We start from the raw sequence: 22,123 nt of genomic DNA on the forward strand, positions 1-22,123 counted from the left end.
AGCTTATAACGACTCTCCAATCCGCGGGGAAGCCTTGGAGCTCAGACCAGAAGCTCATGTCAACTAATGCGTGCCGAGCCGCGCGTGAGTTCCAAGCAAATAGACCGCTGGGCTAGTGGTTGATTATTGGCCTATCTCAGACGTCAGCAAGCCACTTTGGCCGGGGAACTTACTCCTTGCCGCCTGCTGAAATACCAAGACGCCACTATCTCCAAGACAACAGGTGCCCTGCTGAGGTCTGGAACTGACAGACTTAGAGGCCAGGGCAGCCACAATGCTAATCTGGGTGAATTTGAACTTTGGGGCTGAGGAATTGTGTTACCGTGACGGCCGTTTTGGGCACGCTTCCCGGGCCAGAACGGCATTAACGAAGCTGGATCTGACCGTCAGCAGCCATGTACCGGACACTTTGCCCTTTTTGAAAGCATATGTGATAGTAGCTGACGAGCTGCGAGACAAGGTGAAGGCCTGGGTTCTTCAGAACGCCACTGTTGTCTCTCAGCGATTGACCTCGTTGAGGGCTTCCCCGCATCTGTGAATGATAGGCATCGTGCTCCGTAACCGGTTTCTTTTCCCCCGTACTTTAGTGACCCTACCTACTCCACCAAGGGGGTTTCAACGTACTACAGCAGCAATGAACGCATACCAGTCAGTGGTGGACACGAGCAGAAAGATAATACCCCAAGCACCTCTTGATTACAGGGGGCAGTATCCCCATCACTGTTGCTACCGATACATATTTTCAATTCCTTCCTGTCGCATAAAATGGAATGTCATCGCCTCTCTGTAGTGATACGCAATGTAAATACCGACTCAGAACGAGGACGCTTCTCACTTCTAACCGTTCGCTCCATGGTTGTTCTGAGAACTTGGCACACATGATGCAACGCCCATCCAACATTATCAGATATCAAGAAAGCAGCAGTGCGAGGATATATGGTGCTGAAAATTCGATTCTCGCCCCAGGTAAGTTGTGATGCTTTTCTCCCTGGTTGCAGCGGACTACTTTCTCGTTGGCCCCCGGCTCTATTACCACTATGTCAAATAACTCAAACTGGGGGAAAATATCATATACCACGATTGATATGCTAAGAGAAAAATTTCAAAAAGGCTCTTCAATGGGCTCCCGCAGGGTCATACAAAATCGAACCAGGGCGCGCCGAGCAAGTCAATCATCGGCCACTATCTGCGCCATCTTGACAATTCACCTAAACAGTTATTACGAAGAGCTGCAGTCGGAAGGTTTATGCAACGGTTAGAATCTGGCGAGCTGTTGCTAGTGTACCGGTTCGGCCTGGCGGCAAGCGTCAACTTGATCATGGGGTGGAGCTAACTGAGACTCTGGGCATGTTGCGGCAGAGATACCAAAAGTCCGCTACCATGAGAGTGAAATGGCTGTTTTAGGGTTCTGCGAAAGTTCTAGGGAATCTTCTTGGGCCATTGATGTGGACTGTGGAAGAAAAGCCCTTGACTCAGCCCAACGAGCACGTTGCCGGTGGTTTGAGAAATTTGTATTAGCCCGGCAAAATAATTCCATGGGAGTACCATCGATGATATAAAGGCATGAATTAGATGGCACAGACGCCTGCCCTTTTCGAGCGCCTGGAGGGAGTTCCTACGAAACTCGATGATGGCACGTCCTACCATTCCTTGTTAGGGGATACTCGGTGAAAGCGCACATAAGACAAGAAAACTATCCCATTATCTATAGCTCAAGGAGCTTGTATTCAATCACACACAATTAGTTAATCCATAGTGCTTAGAACTGGCTATCTAAAGATACAAATGCATCAAGAATCTTTTTCGGGCGCAGTGGAAAGAAGCTTGTGCAATATACTTGGTAGACGGTCCATGCAGTCGGTTCTGAATGAATCATGCCGAGCCCCTAAGTTCGGCATTCATTTCCACAGTTTGCAGCCGGGGTAGAATTTTCAGCGCTGAAAGCCATGGATTCCAGGGGTCGGGCAACGGGAGATTGCCTGTCTAGGATACGCATCCTGGTGGCACAGCTCGACCGGGAGCCCCTACACCCTGCATCACTGGAGCCTAATTTCTCTTCAGCTTCCACTTCTCTTTTTCATTGGTTGCATACACGATGATTAAACCTCATTTTACCTTCAGCATGGTCAGGCGAGGCGAACAGAGCCAGAAGGTGCCTTGTGCGCGGGAGTGCTTTTCAGATCTTGGCAACCCAGCAGTTAATCACAGCAAAACACCACCTCAGCGCTCTTCAAAACTGCCTGATCGCATGGTGATTAGATAGGCTCTGAAGCGCTCAATAAACCATCTATGAGACAAAGAGCCTCAACAATAGAACAGAATAAACTCGTGCATTTCTCAACAAAGGAAACACGAGGGCCAGCGGGTTGAGTTGAAGAACAAGCCAGACCACGTGTTTTGCGCAAAATGTTCAAAAACAAGCTAAAACTGTCCTCTCTCCAGAACCACATTGTAGTTGCCTATATATCTTGCCTACACAGTCCTTCGTTCCTTTCTCGTGACATCTCCATCACGGTGCTATTCACACTTGACCTTCTTTCAGCTGCCGGCCTCGTCTTTCTTTGAGCATCTACCAACAGCAGCAAGCGTACAGACAAGCTCGAGCACGGAATCATGTCAACCATGGTTTCCTTTTCGACTACAAACGTTGTTGTGGACAATAAGTATGCTTGGCCCGCTGAAAAGACTTGCCTCAAAGTTCGATTCCTCGGCGGAAGCTCATGGGAGAGGAAGACGGTGGAGCACTATGTGACCAAGTATTACCACGAGGTGCCGATGCGCATGAGATTCGAGTTTCTCGATGACGATGCTTCTGTTCCTTCCGACATCCGCATACGATTCGGTCACAGGAATCGGTCTCGAGTTGGCCGCAACGCCCGAAAGTACCCGGATCTACACACCATGGAGTTGAACCTCCACCCGCCCAGCCATCTCAGCAGGGATGAGCAGCAAGACAGACGGCGACGCTCCATCTTGCACATGTTTGGCCATGCTCTGGGTATTCAGCTCGAGTATGACCATTCGGGGAAGTCCGACACCGTGGCTTCACAGTCAGATGATTTCTGGAGCACCCTGAGCGACATCACCAGCGACGTTGACCAACGCTCCATCATGCATTGTCAGGCCGGCGAGTGCAACACCTCTGATGGAGAAGCGACGGGACCGTTCAACACAAGGCTTTCGGACGGCGACAAGAAGCTTCTCGCCACCATGTACCCCAGGTCTGAGCCTAGGAAGCCCGCCAAGGCACCAGCAAAGACATTGAAGCCCTCTCAGAAGCCAGCAACGAAGTCTGCGGCGGCAAAGTCGTCAAAGTCGCACCAGAGGCCAAGAGACGAATTTGCTTCCGCCCCAGCCACCAAAGAAAATCATATAAGCGTTGAAGGATGCGATCCCTCCAAAGTCACTGTTATCAGTGGTTGCGGTACGTTCAACGTTGACGGGGGAGGGTATGTTACCCTCTCCGGTTGTGGAAATGTCTACGTCAATGGCAACGGCCATGTGACGCTCTCTGGGTGTGGAAATGTCTGGGTGGACGGGAATGGTTATGCAGAGATCTCGGGTGTTGGCAAGGTGTGCTTCAGTGGCAGGGGCACGGGCATGGTGACGGGCATTGGCGAGATCTGCTCCCATGTTAGCATAAAGAAGTAGGTTGAGTTCAGAAGTCATATAGGTCAAGTCGTGATTTGGCAGTACTAGTTATGATTTTACGAGGAGATGATAATGAGAAACGAATTCCCTAAACGATGTCACCGCAAGTATCCGATATCCTGTAGTCAAACATGGTGCACTACAAGCCCGCACCCTCTATTAACCATGTTCCAGTTGCATCAATAAACACAAATTTTATGTAAAATAAGAGTGAGATATAGCACTTAAGAAATAGGCGTGTCCTAGAGCCAAGAGAACTGGAGTCTGGTGGGTGATTGAATCATTTGACACACACCAGACTTGGATGCTGACTCGAACAACTACGTCATGTCCTGGCGCCTAACCTCAGGATACACTATGAGCCCAGCAACACTCAATATTTCCTCACGGGCAATAAATGATGCCCATAATTAGGATTGTTGATCAAGTCCTTGATTACGATCTCGGCTACAAACAATCTTGTCGTGCCATCTCAATCTCCAGACCAAAAGGACGCCTCTCGATCATAGAATAACTGCCGCCCTACTCACAGTCATGTGAGACGGAGTCATTTCTAGAAATAAATGTTATCTTGGGCCCAGCCAACGTGCACGTTGATACGTACGCCACCGCAATTCTTGCAGACACAAGTGTTGTCGCAGGTACAGCCGCTCGGCCCGCCACAGTTGCAAGTAGATCCGCAGTCGCACGCCATGGCTCGTTTCTTTGGTGATATATTAATGAGTTTGTGAATAATAGTTCTTGTTCCTGGTGTTGGTAAGAGCCAGAAGTTTTCAGGATCTTCATCGTCAGCAAGTGAGCTCTATATAATTCCAAGAGGCCGAAGCTCAAGGTTTGTGCTGACTAGCTAGCATGACGTAGCTATGACTGTTGTGCTTCCTTTGTTTGGAATGGCCACTAGCGTTGTCAGCGTCCTCATCATCGACATCAGTTTCCTCTGAGTTTATTTGGTCACACGAATCAATGCCAGAAGGATGACGTCTCGTTGCCCAATCCCAATGTTCAACAACAACGCAGAAATGCTTGGCATTTGGGTTGGAAAAGTGCTGCAGTCCACGGTACTGGGACGACACAACCAACACCTACCTGACCGGCCCGGTTCCCCGTGCTTGGTTCCTGTTGCACTTGGAAGATCAATCTTTCTGGTGAGAGCTCGGTTAAGAACATCAAGCATGGAATCGACGGTCGATCTCCAGGCGCCCTCAGGGACACAGCATTCTCACCTTGATTCGTCTAAGGCTCTCCCAGCGCGGCATCAACTACCCTAGAACCAACTGAACGTTGAAGAAACTTGAGATTACGATCTAAAGCAAACCTGTAGGAACTGGATAAGAGACTATTGTGGAAAGGCAATTTGATCGAACTTCTGACATGTTTTGAGGCCGTTTGACTTTTCTTTTATTCTTTGATTGCGTGTCCATGGCTGTTCTGCATGAGTTTTTTTTTTTTTTTTTTTTTTTGCCAGAAGGGATTTGATTTGCTCAGAGAGTGCTTACATCATCACACGCTCTCAACCTCTGATTGGACGGACGGGTCGGTTCAACATTGACACGAGACGGTTTCCCAGCCAATGTTGCCTGCCACATAACATAATCAACATCAACATCAACATCAGCGTCTGGTATGTTCACCACGGCAAAGTAAAGGCAAGGGTTGGGTTTCATATGTCACCAAAACGTCAAATTGTGGTACTTTAGACTCATCGAATGTTGTGGCGCTCATGGGGTTGCCCCTGACGAACCCAACATTTCCAACACTCTGACAACCTTAGGTGTGCTTAATGAGGGGAGGGATGAATTAGGGGCGTTGTTTGGTGGGCAGACCGCAGTTAGAAGCTGACAGAGGGAATATAAATCTTGAGATTGCACTGCAGGAAGTATGGGAAACTGTGACTGAAGCTCTGGCCCTCGGTAATGAGTCCCGAGTGAGAGAGTGCAGCTAGCCAACACATCCACACACGAGAGAGTATGTCGACTGAGAAGCCTGGCATGTATGAGGGTTGCTAAAAATGAAGTAAACAGTAGGCGAAACAGCTCATCAAACTGCCTTTAACTCATACAAGTCAATCCCAAACTGGCTTGAGTCGATCAACCCGCTCCACAGAAAGCTTGTCTGAGAGGGCCTTGCGCCTGTTCGGTCCTGCCATTGAAGCACTGTTCAGCATGCAAACACGAGAGAACTGACATGTTATATTCATTTTACAACTCACCCCGTGAAACTGTCACGTTCACAACCCAGCCCAGTCAGTACATTCAAGAAGCACATGGATTTCCACTCATCTGGGACATGACGCGTCCTTTGAATTGACTTTGGGCAAGCAACGTCCTGAGAAGCTATAAATGGATATTTTCAGAGGAAACTCGTATTTTGAAAGCAGAGTGAAAAAGAATGCGTAAGCCTCCCCGAGTTCCTTAGCCTTGGTTGCCGAGGAGCCGCCGCGCAGAAGAAACCAACGCAGGGACGCTCGTTTGACACATCGTACTGGAGTCTAATGAGTTTTAAACGGAAAGTTTCCCTGCGCCTCAAACATTACGAAGGTGATGAAGCCATTGGACAGACTCCATCATCTCATACGGCCTGTAGCCCAAGCTGAAAGGTCTGTGGGCTGAGGTGAAAGCCGCTTTGATCTCACCGTAGCACTAACGTGCACAGCTGTCATGTCGCTCTCAATACCCTCACAGTATTACCAGGATAAGACATTGGTGAGATGCGCCTGATTTTGCTGTTGAAAGATGGGACACACACTTCGCTCAGCTATCCGTTCTGGGATGCGCCTTGTGCCTCTCACGAAGCCTGATATTACCACGGCTGCGCTTGCTTGAGAAGTACAATGCGCCCGTCGCTGTCATGCGCCCAGTTGCACCGCTGTTTGTTGCGCAACCAGGTGTGAGAAACCTTGGTCGGGTTTCGTGTTGGACAATCGGCCTCGGTAGAACGGCATCACGGCTAACTAGGGTGGACCGATGCCTGCACAGGATTAAGGCTATGTGATGCGGGCTGTGCATTTTTGTAATGATGGGTGGCTCGTATATCTGGTCTAGATCGGTCGTGGTAAGTCTCAATACGGCATGGCCAGTCGCGTCACTTCAAACGTAACTCTAGACATCTATCACCAGAAGTGCCCTCCCCCAAATCGATGCATGGTCTGGACACCAAGTGTTGAATCAAGGAAGGTGTCAAGCCAATATCGGCCGCTCGCGTGCAGGCGCTCGAGATGGTTGTCCAATGGCTTCTCGCGAGGGTTGCATCATCCGCCCGGCTTGTGCATACAACATTTCCTCGGCGGCCTCACGCGTGCATCTTGGGCCCTAAGAGGGAACGCCACGGGCACGTGCTCCTGTCTGTTGGGAGAAAGTTGGGGGTAGAACCAACAGAAGAAGCCCGCTAGGCCTTGCCCGAAGGATGGGCCCTTGTTCTTGACTCAGGGCCTCGGCCATTAACTTTTCTGTTTGTTCGGCTGTTTTTCCGGCACGTTACCATCCCAGGATAGGGCTGTCGCCATGTTTCAGACACTGATTTCTTCAACGGTGGGTAAGCAGCCATCGCTCCACAAGCATCTCACGGAGAGCGATGTGCAGCAGAGCTGAACTACGACCGTCTCACAGAAAGAAGCTCAGACTGGAAGCTCATCTTGCTCGAAATATCCCCTCATTCGAGCTCGTGCCGCCCCTTGCAGATCAGGGCCTTGAATGTCACTGAGCCGGGGAGAGAGGCTTGGCAGAGTCTAGACCCCACGCTGCCCCTGCTAGACAGACCAGCCTCGGCCATTCACGGTTAGATTCCGCTCATGATGCAACCGTCGGTCCAATCAAGCAACGCACAGTGTCTCGTGTCTTGGGTCCTTAACCGGTTAGCGATTGGGATTTGCAAGGACGTCGAGACCCACGGACCCCTTTTCCATCTCATGAGTCGATACGGTAAACGAAAATGGGTCTTTTGTGCTTCCTCAGTGGCGCAGCCGTATCACCTGGAACTGCTTGGGCAACACAGGTTGATGAGCTGTTACGCGAGATCCAATAGGGGAAACTGGGCGAGTGGTCCACTGATGATTCCAATCTGCCACCGTTGTTGATGCTTGTAGGGCTCTTTTGGCACGACCAGCCGCGACTGGTTAGGACCCTTAAGTGGCGTTGGATCGGGTCCTCTCGTTTCATGCTGCGCACGGCATATTGGCTAGCGGAGTGTTGAGCGGAGAAGCTGCCAAATGAACTGGACTGGACCTGGGCCCCCTTAACGCGTGCAGTCGGCCAACAGGCCCCAGGCAGGCGATCAGAGCCTAGAATGACCCCTAATCGCTTCTCCAGAAAGGCCTAACGCGGCACCGCCAACGCCTGGCGCGAAACCAGGCTCTGGGGTTGAGATATTTTATCATCGTCGAGCGCCCAGTCCTCTCTCCTTTCCCCCGTTTCCCATCCTGGAATTCTCCTCACGCGACCAATCGACTTGTCTCGAAGGGTTCCGTCCAGCCAAGATGAATCGAAAACCAGGATGGATCGGGCTTCTTGTCTCACGCCTCGCCAACCGGAGGTTTGTCTTTGCCCTCGCCGTCTTGGCTGTCTGCGGTGCCAAGGGCGCACATCTCCACAACCATCGCTTTTCAGTGGCTCCAAAGCGCATGGTGCTCTTCTTCTTCTCCTTCTTCACTCAAGACATATTACTTCTACTCCTCATCAGGCTTTTGCTTAGCCACTGGACGCCCAGCTCACCGGGCAGGCTACGAATACTCATTTCAGCTCTTACCACCTCTTTAATATCCTACAATGTTTCACTCGGCATTGTGTCCGTATCATTTTACCTTGTCGCAGGATCCGAGATTCACTGGCGCAACATCGGCTTCGTTGCTGACCCGGCAGCGAGGACTGTTCTTCTCTCAGGGCTCATGACCTTTGTCGTCGTTGTGTCCCTTGCCATTTTTGCGAGCGCGGTACTTCAGGGTGCCTGCTATGGACTCTTTGGATGGGGAGCAGACATCGTCAACTGGCCATTCTCCTGCATTGGACGGAAACTGAGTCGCGTTCAAGGTGGCTACTATCAACTTCCTCAACACAACGGTCACCGCTACACCAAGGACGACGACGAAAAGAGCTCCGGAGTAAGCGTCAAATACAGCGAGAAGCCCAAGTCATCATCACTTTCACGACCCCCGTTGAGAACCAAGTGCCTCTGGCGCGCCTTGCCGTACATCGTCGTCTCCATTCTCCTCACAGCTCTTTTCATTCTCTCATTCTTGAGACCCAAGGATTCTTCCCTGATTTTCCTGTCATGGACCAGCGGTCTTTTGCCCTTTGTCGACTTTGCATCGACATCACCATTCCTGGACGATCTACCCTCTTACTATGGAAACGGCATCCAGCGCAGCTGGGACACACGAACGGCCCTTATCAAGTCATCACCTTGCCCCTGGATGCCAAAGGACTCGCCACTTGCCGGTTTTGAGGATTGGTATACCGACGAGACGCACTATAGCGCGGCTGCCGACCCGCTCAAGATATCGAATCTCGATGAGCCCTTGCTGAAAGAGCTACGGGGGAAGCTAAAGGACATTTCGATTCGACACGTTGTCATCATCCTGTTGGAGAGTACCAGAAGCGATGTGTTCCCCATCAAGAAGGATGGCTTGATCTGGAACCGGTTCGCCGACACATGGCCAGATGGCAAACTCCCTCTAGAGGTCCAGGACAAGATGTCCAGTCTCACGCCGACTGCCAACTTCATCACGGGTGACTATGACGACGGATTTGAACACGAAGAGAAAAGGAAACGTGGTGGAATCCGCTTCACCAATGCTCACACTGCTGGAACGTACACACTCAAGAGCATGGTTGGCACAGTTTGCGGCGTGGCGCCCCTGGTCGGTGACTTCAACCTCGAATACAGTCATCATATCTATCAGCCCTGTCTCCCTCATGTTTTTGAGGCCCTGAACAAGGCGGGAGACTCAAAGACGGAACCGAATGACAAGGAATCGAGCTGGAAGTCTTATTATTTCCAGGCCGCCACCCTCGACTATGATAACCAAAACAGCCTGATGGCCGCTATGGGCTTCCCCAAAGAACATACTATCGGTCGAGAGTACCTTCGAAGCCCGGCTGCAAAGCATGGCCCTGTCACGCTTCCCAACATCAACGAATTCGCTTTCGAGGAGGACCCCCTTGAAGACTACATCCGCGATATTTTTGTCGACGCCGGCAAGACAAACGACCGAGTCTTTCTTACTCACCTCACAAGCACCAGCCACCACCGCTTCCACTTGCCAGCAACCGAAAAGTACACCCAGATGGCCAAGGGCCTCGACATGATGTCCCGTTACATCAACACGGAGGGCTACGACGATAGATGGATCCGCAAGATCCTCAACCTACTTGACGAACAAGGAGTTGCCAACGAAACGTTGGTTATGTTCCTCGGAGATCACGGTGTCTCCCTCCCTGAAAACAACTTTGCCTCCCCATACTACAACCCTAACATCGGCGTTGATCACGTTCCTCTGGTTCTCTCGCACCCTCAACTACCGGCTTTCGACTCTCACGGCGCTGTCCAATCCTCTCAAGTTCTACCTACGATCCTCGATATGCTTCTTGAAACTGGATCCTTGAGCGAAGCGAGCCGAGAAGCTGCCGCGGATCTCATCCGCAACTACGAAGGGCAGTCTCTTTTGCGGGAACTGAATGTGGTCAATGATCGTACTGGCCAAGGGCAATGGCAATTCACAGTCACCAACCCAGGCCGAGCCATGCTCACCGTCCGTGACGCCCGTTATCCCGAACGACATCTTGTCGTGCCTGTCATCGAGAACGTTGAGTGGCGATTAAGCAACCTCACATCCGATCCTCACGAGCTCAACTCGGTACAAAACTTTGACTTCGTGTCATTTTTGCAAGGCGTAGAAGAGAGGCATGGTCGAGAGTGGGCGGAATGGGTCGAGGAGGGCGCCTTTATAACCAGGTGGTTCGTCAAGGAGAATAGCAAACGCTGGCGTTTCGATCATAAGGGCTAAGAAAAGCGGGCAAGCCTAGATTCTGTTGACCACATATGTAATGTTTTAATGTCTGTTGTGTTTTTTGTAGCTTTAGCATATGGTAGAGGGCAGTTTTGTACATAACTTAGAGCGACTGCTCCGGAGAGAGCTCGAATGCATATTATGAGATTAAAGCCATCAGCCATACCACTAATGATGTCTTGGACTGTTTTTGAGTGAGGACCTTTATGATATCCCCATGGTTTCTCCGTCCCAGGTTCGGGTTTACCGGCTATGAAAGTTCGATCCCAGGGGGTTTTCTGGAGGCTAGTGTTGCACACACTTTATCCGAGTCTTGAATGTTATGGTACTTTGTTGCTGAAACTCTGTAGCCAACGTTGGTGTATTGCTCTAGCAAGGAGAGTTGGCGTTTAGACAATAGTTTCCCTCCTGAGCCTACCTTGAAGACATGTTCAGAGTGACGCTGTTTTCAGAAGTGTAAGGCAACATGATCTGAGTCTCGTATGAATCCTTCATTTAATGCACAGATGCGCATGATCTAGTTGAAACTGAGCTTTATTCTTCATGTTCTCTAATCGATGTGGTTATTATCGTGTTCTTTTATATCCTGTCTGACGGAGACGTCATTGAAAAACAAGAATATCCGATGCAGCCGTGTTAAGTGAGCACTCGCTTTGTTCCATCTGGCAAATCGAAACGAGTTCTTTGTACATAAGACTGCATAACAACCATCCGACTCTGAGCAAATTATCAATCCACGGCTCCGAGTTTCACTAGGCATAGAAAATTCAGGAGGTAACTGTGATGAGGTGGCTTATTGCTGAAGCCTCCAGTGCCGAGTTAAGCAAGACAAACACTCGTCGATGACGGTCTAATTTGATATTGTGTTTTTTGATACAGCCAAAACCCGGCCCTTAATGGGATAACTGAGCCAGAAGACCGATGACGATCCAAGTATGAGAGAAATTCTCCATAGACTTTACTCGCTTCCAGAGACTTTAAATATCGTGGCCTGCCTTTCAAAACGCGGGAAATGGAGAGTGGATGCCAGAGGGCTGGGGGTCTTTACCACAGCAACAGCAATATGACACTGGCAACTGCAATGAATGGAAGAAAGAAAATGACACAAATAAATGACGCCTGGACACACGGAAATATCCCTCGATGTGGATGAATAGTGTTCCAACAAGCCTGCGTACCGGCTACTAGACTGGACGATGATGGTTATTTAGCAATTATCGTGAGATGCTCACGGCAGCTTGAGGGAATATTAATAGCTCAGGGCAACCTGTGCAATGTCAATGAGTATCAGAGCATGCTTTGATTTTGCTACAAGCATCGAAAAGTTGAGAGGGGGAGAGAGGGAGGAGAGAGAGATGGACATGTGAACTAAGCGTCGGTGGCTTGAGCTAGCATACTCTTGAGATATCACTGGCATCGTGTAGGTTTGTTTATACGACACCAGGCAAAGGAGATTTGAGGTTTGTACAAAATGAAAACAGTGTGGGTATTGACTTGACGTATGCTACAACCAACTTCTCCAAAGCACCTATTGCCTGCTAAACAGTAATTGCGCCAGACCTTCCCCAAGCTCCTATCTTTGCGCTCCTCGCAAAGCGGATATCGATTCTGAACTCCTCACCGAACTCGTTGCGGTGATCATCATTGGAACAATCCCTTCCTCCCTCTGCCGCATATCAAACTCCTTTAGGAAGGTGTATACACTTCCAAGCGGCATGTACTCTAGCAAATGCCGTAAATGATCAGGGAACATGTCGGCTCCATGATCCTTAATGTCCTCGTTGACGCGGTTGAGTCGTAATATCTGCATCCATGATACAATGTCGTCGCCTAATAGGAAAGCTGGGAATCGCGCCATGGTCATATCGTCCAGCATCCATGTGTTCCGGAAGTATGGCCGGTTGAGAAACTCTGAAATGGCCTTGTAGCTGGGCACCTCGCGCGGGTCGGTAATACCCTCCGGGATATCACTCAGGTGCGCAACAGGACCCATCCATTGTAGTGTAGGGGCGTAGTTTTCTGGGTGAAGCTCACGGTCACCTGGCTCGCCAAAAGTGAGGGGCATGCATTTATCCCATGCCCGGATGATCTCGATGGCGAGATCGGAAGTAGAGTCTTTGGGTCCAAGCCATCCAACTACCATCTTGGCATGTCGGTAAGCTCGCGCCATATGAGATCGTCGCTCTGCCTCCTCACGTGCATCTCGTCTGTTGATGCACAAAGTGTCAAGCCATATGCGCAGAGGTGGCCTAGCCCCTTTTGAGGGCTCGGCAAATGCGTTGCGAACACCCCTGAAGAGAGATCGAAGCCAGCTTGGAGCCTTCTTGGGCGGAGGTGGAGGTGGAAGAGGTGCTTCGTATTTTTTCTCCTCTCGAAGATCTGATGAAGAGGAACATGGAGTCGGTGGTGAAGGGGCCAGAAAAACGGCTCGGACGTAACGTAATGCCTGGGCGACGTTGGCGGGCAAGACGACCCTGGTCCCATTCACTTGGATGGCCTCGGTGACATTGATGTCACCGAAGAGCGAGGAAAGGCCAATAAAGTCGGAGGAGTCGCTAAGTCGTTCATGTACGAGGCGACATACAAGGCGCTCATTGATGTTGCCAGTCGAAGCCGGATGCAGCTCAAGCAGCCGGACCTCGGTCCCGGATGGATCGAGCGAGCGATAGGGAACTAAAGATAGGCCTTCGAGTGACGGCATCTTGGCCTATGCTGCATAGTGTTAATGCAGGTCTAGCTTTGCTTGTGCATGAACTTCAAAAGTTCAAAGTGTTGGATGGCGAAGGGCGGCAGTTGGATGTTTTTGTCTGCTGCTGTGAAGATTGGAGCGGCACTTGTATTCCGCCCTTTCTTCTGGTCTGGGATACGACGGGGCATGCAGAGAGGATCATGCCCCATGTCCCAAGCTATGCCAGGGTCAGACTTGACAAGGGAGGATCTGCGACAGATTGCATGATTTGGAATGCCCCGTACGGTGCTGAGTTCTTTAGCTTCGCTTATGACTGCCCTACTAAGTGCGAGACCCGGCGCTGAGGACCCATATCGGCGAACATGCCTGTCGGTAGTTGGGGATGGCAGCTGCGTCTCGGGAGAGGCGCCAAGCTTGTAGGCTCGCCCAACATTTGCCCGAGCTCAAGTGTCAGCACTTTGTCATTTAGCAACTGATTTGATTTGACCAGGGAATGCTTGGTTAAGCGTTTGGGATCATTGTATAAGAAATGGTCTGTGTAAGGGTGCAGACAGGCCCAATCTCGATGGCCTCTCACCGCTCAGACGAGGTATAAACGCATCCGGACCAGCAGGCTCAAGTAGGCCAAGTGGCGATACCAGGCCACTTTAAGTGCCTGCCTGAGTGCATTCCTGGTTCCTCTCGCTTGGGCTGTGGACCTCGTGACGTGTTCGTTTCTGCTCTACCGAAAGTGAGTTAGGCCATTTCTCGCTTATCGCCAGGTTAGCCTGTGGTGATCGTTTCCATTCCAAGTCTGTATTCCGTGACCTGGTTTTGATCCTTAGTCGCGGTGTGCTGAACCCTGATATGACCTTATCCTGACTTTTGTTTCGCCGATAGAGTTGATCTGTCTTTGTCCAGCTCTGAGAGGCTGCAAGTCTAGTAATGGTCTGGATCTAGGTCTGGATCTGGACGACAGCAGCCACTTTTTACTTACTGCACCGCACTGAGCCAATCTCCCGGGTCCTAGTTTTCGCTTACAGCTCAAGGATTTCTCGTTTACTCTTCCCGTGGCAAGGCTGGTTCATGATATCGCGCAAAACTGACGACGTCGCAACACTATCTAGGGGGCTTGGCCCAGGAGCCACATCCCAGCCTAGCCTCGGACGTCGTGGGTCTGTCACTGGGACAAGACGGCATGTCCTTGGCCGAGATAGAACCATCAAGAGGACGCTATTCAGGCTACCCGGTCACGGAAGCGTTGACAGGTAGAGCGTGATTGGCCACGCCCCCGAACCAGCGTGGAGTGCGACGAGGCTCGGCAAGCAAACTCAAGCCCAAGACAGAAGTGATAGGCAATGCCAAAGAACTGGTCTGTCGACACAGCATCAAATGTGGTATCAAGTTCGGGGTTGTTGGTGCATGGAGACCATGATCTTGCAGAGTGGCCGCGTATTGACCTGCGTCGGCAACCGCGGAGCTGCCAACAAATGCTCTGCTTAGCAGCGCATTTGAGAGAGCATAATGTCATGATCCTGATGATATAAAGAGCAGGGAGGATCCAACGCTCGGACTCCCGTCGTAGTAATTCACTGCCCATAAACTTTCACGCCGTCGATCGAAATGACCGTCCCCTGCTATCCATCCCGGCCTCGGCAAGGTTATTGGGGCCAGTTTTCCCTCAAAGGGCTAAACATCAAAGTCAAATCCCCCAAGAAACAGTCTTTTCCAGAAGAACCGGCAGGCATTCCCCTGTATTTCTGGGGCAAGGGCTTCCGAAGCCGTCTCGGGAGGCTGCTAGGCCGTAAGCCAAGACACCCCGTTCACGCCGGTTACTCGGAAGCGAGATGTCTTGTCGGTGACGGCAAGGTGGTTGACCTGGAAGCCCTGTCGTGTCAGGCTGTCGACTTGGTTGCCCGAGTCTTCGCCGACGTCGAACAAACTTCAGAAGACTCAACCCTGGACAAAGAAGGATCATTGTCCACTTCAGGACCAGGGCCCTCCGCGGTCCACCTCCAGTTGTCTCCCGATCTTCAGCGCTGGAAAGAAGATCAGCATGGGGCCGGAAACATTCTGCCACCAAAGGGGACTGGCCTGAGCAAGGCTTCGGAGGAAACCTTGAAGCTGTTTGGGGCAGAGAACTGGCCTGAAGCCATGAAGACGAACAATGCCCTGTTTGGCTGTGGCATCGCTAGCCTGCTCATGGGTGCTGCTGATTCGTCAACCATGTTCTCCAACTACGTGACTGACATGGCTTTTTACTACGAACACGGCTACAACTATGTCTTTCCCTCTCTTGAACAGATGTATCAGAAAGGCCTTGCAGACCCGCATGCCTTGGACACCATGGGCGGCCGTGAGAGACGAGACGCCGTCCGCGTGGGCATGAGATACATCCAAGGCAAAATTGCACTCGAGATGAAGCACAAAGCGAACTTGACAACCCAGTCAGCCCGCCTCGACCGACGCTCGGCACAGATCATCTCCCTCTCCGAGAGTAGCCTCCTCGGAATGGCCGCCGAGGCCATAGCGCGGGGCTTCGATGCCGGTGCCGTTATGGCGGACCTGGTCTTTAGCTCGCCAGGTACCGATGTGGTCGACGTGGGATGCGACCTTGTCAACTCGGAGGTCATGAACTCGTTCCTGAATGTCGCAGACGTGACAGACACAGGTATTGTGAGCGAAGACGTTCTGCGAAGAGTTTACGATGCCTACGCTGCAGTTGGAGCTAGGATGTTGACTCAAAGGTGGCATGAACCTGTGGCTAGAATGTGCGCCGCGCTGTACACATGGCACATTCAAAACGATCGGCATTTCTTTTTCCGGCGAGCACTTCTTGGCTGGCCCAAAGCCCGCAAGGCACCTGCTCGACCCCAGTTGGAGGCGGATTTCGACGAGGTCTTTGACAAGGAATACCAAACAACAGGTTTCAGCAGGCCTCTGGACCCCAAGTTTGCATGCAACGGCGATGACACATGCAGTCATGTGGAGCACTTTCTTGACACCAACCAACAAGAGCCGTTACTTCGAGACCTCTGGTGGTTCCTTGTTACAGGCCCACTCGAGTATGTTAGAGGAGGCAAGGTTGACGAAGAGCAAGAGAAGAAGTTTGCCGAGGGCTCAAGGCTTTGCATGGCCAAGTTATTCACCCGAGGGTCTGTGTTGGAGATGGTATGGGTGATTGCTCATGCAAACCATCACGCCTGGCAGGTAAACTACCTGTTTGAGGCAGCCATGTTTGGTAGCATTCTTGATGGTGGTACATTGATTGGCAAGCTTGATAGGGAAGAGATATAGGAAGAGCAGGATACCTTATCACACGAGGTCGAATTCAGAGTAGGAAACAAGATGCATACTGTTCTTTTTCTCACCGCTTTTGAGAGCGCCCTAGGCATAACATTCTTGCTCTTCAACGTGCCCAAGTAGAGACATTCAGAAGATGAGATAACCCTCAGTCTTGATGGTCGCATTGGTATATTATTTACCCTATCCCTTCTACTTCCGGAGCGAATAGATCAAGGCGACCCAAGTCAAGAGGGATAGCTGTCGCCATCATCAACCAAAGGCCGTTTGACAAAAGTAGGCAATCGATGGTATCTGACGAACTTTGCGGATACATGGAGGAAGGCCATGTTTCTAGTCACCCACAAATGAAGTGAGAGTTCCCCCCACACTGAGGCTGACAGCTCAGCAAGGTGGTGTTCGGCCAACTCTTTGTAAGGTTTCTTGAGGCGTGCCTCCACTAGTTTGTCGACAATCCTAGAGCTCAGCAGTTTCGACGCCCACCACATGTTATTGTATTTTTGGACTGGGAAAGCCCTTTGGTATTTTCCAAGCCTGATGCTGGAAGAGATGCCGGACTGCATAACGATAAGTATCTGAACCGGCTTGAAATGCAACATGGGAGGCTCTCGACTTATGAACCCTTTGGGTACGCTTATCCATATCCATGGCTACTACCTGATTTTATCAAACTGTAGGAAGTGACCAGTAGTAGTGCAAAGAAGACACAAATGCAAGTGACTAGCACAGCCGAGTACTTGGCCTGGTCTTCTTCGGATAGCAGGCTGAGGTCTTTAGTCCATGGAGGCAACGCAATTGATCCTCCTTGCACTAGCCAAGCAATTGCAAAGATGGTGATGACAATTGCCGTGAATGCGAATAACCAAATGTCATGAAGAACCCGTATAACATGACGGGAGACGTGCCGATCCATCTTGGCCATCGAGGTAGTCGCGGGTCTATATGAACGCCTCGGGTTGAAACCATGGAGTGGATTTTAAACAGTAAGATAAAGGGATCTAAAACCAAGGGAACGTAGCAGCAAGTTATACTCGAGCGTTTACCGTTGCAAGCCTTGGACAACATGCGGCTCCTTAGGCTGAAGCAATCGAATTGACCGGCTGTGGGGCATTTGCGAAGTCGACCATATGGAGCAGCGAATCAAACATGGGCTCGGGAGCCTCGGATCTTACTTGCTACTGTCTATTTTAGATCCGAGCTGACGGTTGGTCGGTGCTGGGCCCGTCGGCTGACGCTGGCCAACGGAGAATGGTTCATAACAGAAAGCGGAAATATGGAGCGCCCGGTTGGCCATTGGGAATATTCTGTCTTGCCGTATAGCAACATTGTAGCTGAAATGTATAAAATAGATATGCAACAGGGGACTACGTCGAGATTTATTTTATTCATCAGCCAGCTTGTCCAGGATCGGATTTCAGGATAACTAGACACAGTGGCTCAAGCTAATAAAGAGTATTCACTGTATAGCCTAGCTATGAGCTAAGTTAGAGAGAAAATGAGAAATAATATCAAAGCTTTGGATATTTCACTTAGCTACATGTAGGATTTTTCTTATATTTATTTACTATATTTAGGGGCCATTTTGCGTCAGAAATTACATGGGGAGGCTTAATTAGTATCTCATGTTTTTGTACGAGTGACTACCTATGATATGCACAATCTTGATTTTGTTCCAAGAACCAAAGCTCAGGCTACTGGCGCTCAAAAGCGCTGGCCGCGAGGGTTTGAGAATGGCCTTGAGCGAGGAGGCAACCTGGACTAACTGGCGAGCAACATTCCATTTAGTCCCCTGAGAATTGATCACTTCATTATCTGGCTGCTCGCAACTGGGCCCTCCGCAACTTGGCGTAGCATGCCCTGCACAGACCTTGGTCTTCTTGTGTATTGCTCCCTGCGGGCCTCGGCCTAAAACACTTGACACACGAGGTATTGCGATCTCTGGGAGTGTCAGAAGTAATCGGGATGGTATTCTGGCCATTAGCGGGACTCGGGTTGGCGGGACTCAATGGGTTGCTGAGCAGGTCAAAGTCGCTCGTTGTAAACTCGATATCTGGCAATGGCGAGGTTGCAGCTAACAGATCCAAATCGAAACCCCCGAAGTAAGAAATGGTTTCTTGGGTGACTCCTGAGTCTTGTATTAGAGGCACATCGGGGACCGCGGCCATAGTCAACGCATCCGGAGACGTGGAAGCTGGCTGAACGTTGGATGTGTTGGAAACTGTCTGGGCACCCATGAAGATGTTGCTGGGCGGCTGTGGAAGGGTTGGTTGAGGAGCTTGATGGAGAGTCGATCTTGGGAATACGACTTGAAGGCGGCTACGTAAACGCCTCCGGGATCTATGATGCTGTACCTGGTTAGCCATGACAATCAGATAGGCCAGCATGCTAAGACCTACACTGGTGTTTTCTAGATTCCGACAAGGCAGACATGCTGTAACAATCCCCTTGTACGGGGCCAAAGCAGTGAACTGACTGCGTGGCTTCTAGCGACCACATTTGCGACACTCGAGGTCATCGGTGGAGTTTGATGGGGGTTGGCGGCTGCCGTTCGGAGGTGACGGGGCAGGAGGGTCTGACGAGGCCGAGTTCGAAATAGCCATGTATGCAATGCTGGAGACTTGGAAGATGTATTTTACGGTAGCACAATGCCAAGCCAAAAATGCTTCCAATGCAAGTAGTTCGTGGAGAAATGATGCGGGCGCGAGGAAAAATGATGAGATGGAAGAGAAGGTCTAAGGTCACGTGCCTTCCTTCCTTCTGCGTCACGGTATCCGTGCGTTGGGAATACCTGAGCATTGGTATCTTTCTCCAAGGATAATTATAACGTAAGATAAAAATAATAAGAAAAATAAATAAGAAAAGATCTAGCATTTTAATAAAATTATAACACTTTACTCCCAAGTTTTGCGAAGAGTGAGTTAGAAGCGGGCCGACATTGTCTGTCAAAGCGACAGTTTAGCCTAAATGTCAAGGATAACTACCTCCTGTGGCTAATTAGAAGCCTTCAAGAACGGCGACAGACAAGGCACCCGTGAGATGTGGATCATGGCTCGGCTGCTTCTTTGCCGAGGCCGAACAGCCCCCTCGTCAGCGAACGGTCAAGTCGGCATCCATGGCATAGGTGTGAGAAACAAAGCAACAACTGAGCTCTCAAGCACAACAAAGCCCCTTGAACACCTCCATCTAGACTCTCCAATCATGCCGATGCTTGACCCGTCCGCGATCGATGTCGACTTTGAGTCACCACGATTTCGCGGTGTGGTTGACGAAATCGGCACCCCAGTCTCGACTCCCGACTTTTCGGCGTATTGGCTTCGTCGGGGCCAAGGGGATGTGCCTGGTGAGACAGGGTGGAAGAACAAAACACTTCTGTGGATACACGGAGGCGCCTATATCCACGGTACCCCGTTTTGGATGTTTTCCACCTTGTTCAGGCTGACTGAGCTGGCGGCCGACAACCATTTTCGTCTTGACATCTTGTCCCTTCACTACACACTTGCACCCGACGCTGTTTTCCCGCAACAGCAAACCGAAGCTGTCTCAGCATACCGTTATCTCGTCGAGACACAAAACATCAGTCCTGAAGATATCATCGTGGGCGGTGAATCAGCTGGTGCCCATCTCGCTGTCGCTTGTCTACTTGGGATCGTCCGCCAGGGTCTACCTCGGCCAGCTGCTTCCATTCTCTTATGTCCCTGGATCAATCTCACCAACACGGGGGCTTCCTTCGAACGCAACAAGAACCTGGATGTTACCGATAAGCCGCGACTGGACAGTGCAGCTGCGTTGGCCATGGGAAGCAAAGGCGGTGAGCTGGCGAACTTTAGCGCACCTCAACCAAGAAGTTGGAGCTGGGGCGATGTGCTACCAGCTCGCACTTGGGTAAATGTGGGATCCTACGATCTATTTGTCGATGACGTTGTTATCTTTTGCGAAAACGCAGTGGCAGAGGGAGCCAATATCAAGTGGGAGATTACTGAGGCAAAGACCCATGGTTGGCAGGCTAGGGCTGACTACGAGGGCTCTGGACCATACTACATGTTGGAAACAGATGAGAATGTGCCAGAAGGACTGCTCCCTGGCAGTGTCAATGTCATTAAGGGCCTACTTCAAGTGATTTAGAATAAATAGTTCGGATTTAGCAACGTATTTTAATTTACGTGGCGACTTATAAGGCGAAAGAGTGTCACAGTCACAGAGAAGTACGAAGATGTAAGTGGATGCCAAGACATAGATGTAGGAGAGGGCAGGTTCGCCTAATATAGCTCAGAGTGTCTAAGCATATCTCGTGGTTGGCATCAGTCTTGCCTCGGTCGCACCACATCCTCCTTACTCTCCTGAAGGGGCCTTAATCTCAAAGCCAACAGGAAGAGGCTCCCCAAGGTCAATCTGGTCATCCTTCCAGTTGACAGGTTGAATAAAGGTCTTTCGAGTACTGCCGCAACCATCATTGGCATTCAGATTGGCGTGGAAGACTTGCCAATCCTCCGTGCCGTCGGGACTCTTGAAGAATGCATTATGAGCTGGCCCATAAAGACCATTCATGGTCTGAAAGATTGGTTCCGGAGACTTGGTCCATGATTTAGGATCCAGCGGGTCAGCTCCGGCGGTGAACTTCATGACGCCGAGCTTGTAAGCTGGTGTGTTGCAAGAGTCGGCTGAGTAGACCACATAAATGGTGCCCGCAGGGGATATAATGCCATACGGTCCCTCAAGCACGGCAGAGTCCTCTTGCTCCCAGTCGAACTCGGGCGCTGCTATCATGGTCGCATTTCCACAAGTGGTTGGCGAAAGGAGTTCGGCAATCCAGAGGGATGCTCCGTCAGGGCTTTCGGGGCCATCAACTGCTGAGAACTGGGATTGTCCGTGAGTATAAAGTGCCATCTAAATTCAAGTTTAAGAGCTTACCAGAAAATACGCAGTGCCTTCAATATCAAAGAGGGTCTGGCGTCCTTTATTAGAGGGTGTTTATGGGTGGGATGGGGTTTGTGACATACCGCATCAAGCATACCAGCGTTATAATTAGGAGGCAAGATAGGATCCGAGATTTCATAATCGGCAGAGAGAGGGTTCTCAGTGCCGCCTTCCAGCGCGTACACCCTCAAGGACGGCAACACGATGCCCCAGTCGGAATTACACAAGCTTGCCGAAAAGTAGACGTACCAACGATCGCCAACCTTGTGCATCTCCGGAGCCCAAAAGTTACATGCTCTAGCCGGGTTTGACCTATCGGACCATATAACGTGGGATTCTGCCGTCTTCAGGCCCTCAATAGTGGAGGCTGCCGTAATGCGAACATCAGTCCATGTTGTAGAAGTCAGATAGTACCTTGAAGGACTTAGCAGGCAGTCACAACGCCATGAATTCAACGACATAGAGCCTTACATTCCATCATGGTAGGCAATATGAGGGTCACTGCCGGTCTTGATGGGATTCGTAAATCCAGAGGCAAGGCATGACCACAGACCAACAAGAGTCGAGACGGTTGAAAAGAAGTGCAT

General features: G+C 50.6%; 6 protein-coding genes across 6 annotated transcripts; 4 read left to right on the plus strand and 2 right to left on the minus strand.

Annotated features, from left to right (window-relative positions):
* Positions 1-2,613: 2,613 nt before the first annotated feature.
* On the plus strand, positions 2,614-3,651 carry NCS54_00939600 (Hypothetical protein; the record flags this gene model as incomplete). The annotated part of the gene is made up of 1 exon (XM_053154746.1): positions 2,614-3,651. One exon carries the CDS (start codon positions 2,614-2,616, stop codon positions 3,649-3,651), a length of 1,038 nt encoding a protein of 345 aa, XP_053010721.1.
* A 4,471-nt stretch (positions 3,652-8,122) lies between these two features.
* Positions 8,123-10,648, plus strand: NCS54_00939700 (Sulfatase domain-containing protein; the record flags this gene model as incomplete). Its single annotated transcript, XM_053154747.1, has 1 exon — positions 8,123-10,648. One exon carries the CDS (start codon positions 8,123-8,125, stop codon positions 10,646-10,648), a length of 2,526 nt encoding a protein of 841 aa, XP_053010722.1.
* Positions 10,649-12,224: 1,576 nt separating this feature from the next.
* NCS54_00939800 (HET domain-containing protein) lies at positions 12,225-13,352 on the minus strand (the record flags this gene model as incomplete). The annotated part of the gene is made up of 1 exon (XM_053154748.1): positions 12,225-13,352. One exon carries the CDS (start codon positions 13,350-13,352, stop codon positions 12,225-12,227), a length of 1,128 nt encoding a protein of 375 aa, XP_053010723.1.
* A 1,590-nt stretch (positions 13,353-14,942) lies between these two features.
* On the plus strand, positions 14,943-16,616 carry NCS54_00939900 (Hypothetical protein; the record flags this gene model as incomplete). The annotated part of the gene is made up of 1 exon (XM_053154749.1): positions 14,943-16,616. The coding sequence occupies one exon, from the start codon at positions 14,943-14,945 to the stop codon at positions 16,614-16,616; it is 1,674 nt and encodes a 557-aa protein (XP_053010724.1).
* Positions 16,617-19,820: 3,204 nt separating this feature from the next.
* Positions 19,821-20,744, plus strand: NCS54_00940000 (Abhydrolase-3 domain-containing protein; the record flags this gene model as incomplete). Its single annotated transcript, XM_053154750.1, has 1 exon — positions 19,821-20,744. One exon carries the CDS (start codon positions 19,821-19,823, stop codon positions 20,742-20,744), a length of 924 nt encoding a protein of 307 aa, XP_053010725.1.
* A 207-nt stretch (positions 20,745-20,951) lies between these two features.
* Positions 20,952-22,123, minus strand: NCS54_00940100 (Hypothetical protein; the record flags this gene model as incomplete). Its single annotated transcript, XM_053154751.1, has 4 exons — positions 20,952-21,476; positions 21,531-21,566; positions 21,620-21,950; positions 22,008-22,123. The coding sequence occupies 4 exons, from the start codon at positions 22,121-22,123 to the stop codon at positions 20,952-20,954; spliced, it is 1,008 nt and encodes a 335-aa protein (XP_053010726.1).

This window comes from Fusarium falciforme, chromosome 7 (genome assembly GCF_026873545.1).
Source record: "Fusarium falciforme chromosome 7, complete sequence".
Lineage (NCBI taxonomy): Eukaryota > Fungi > Ascomycota > Sordariomycetes > Hypocreales > Nectriaceae > Fusarium > Fusarium falciforme.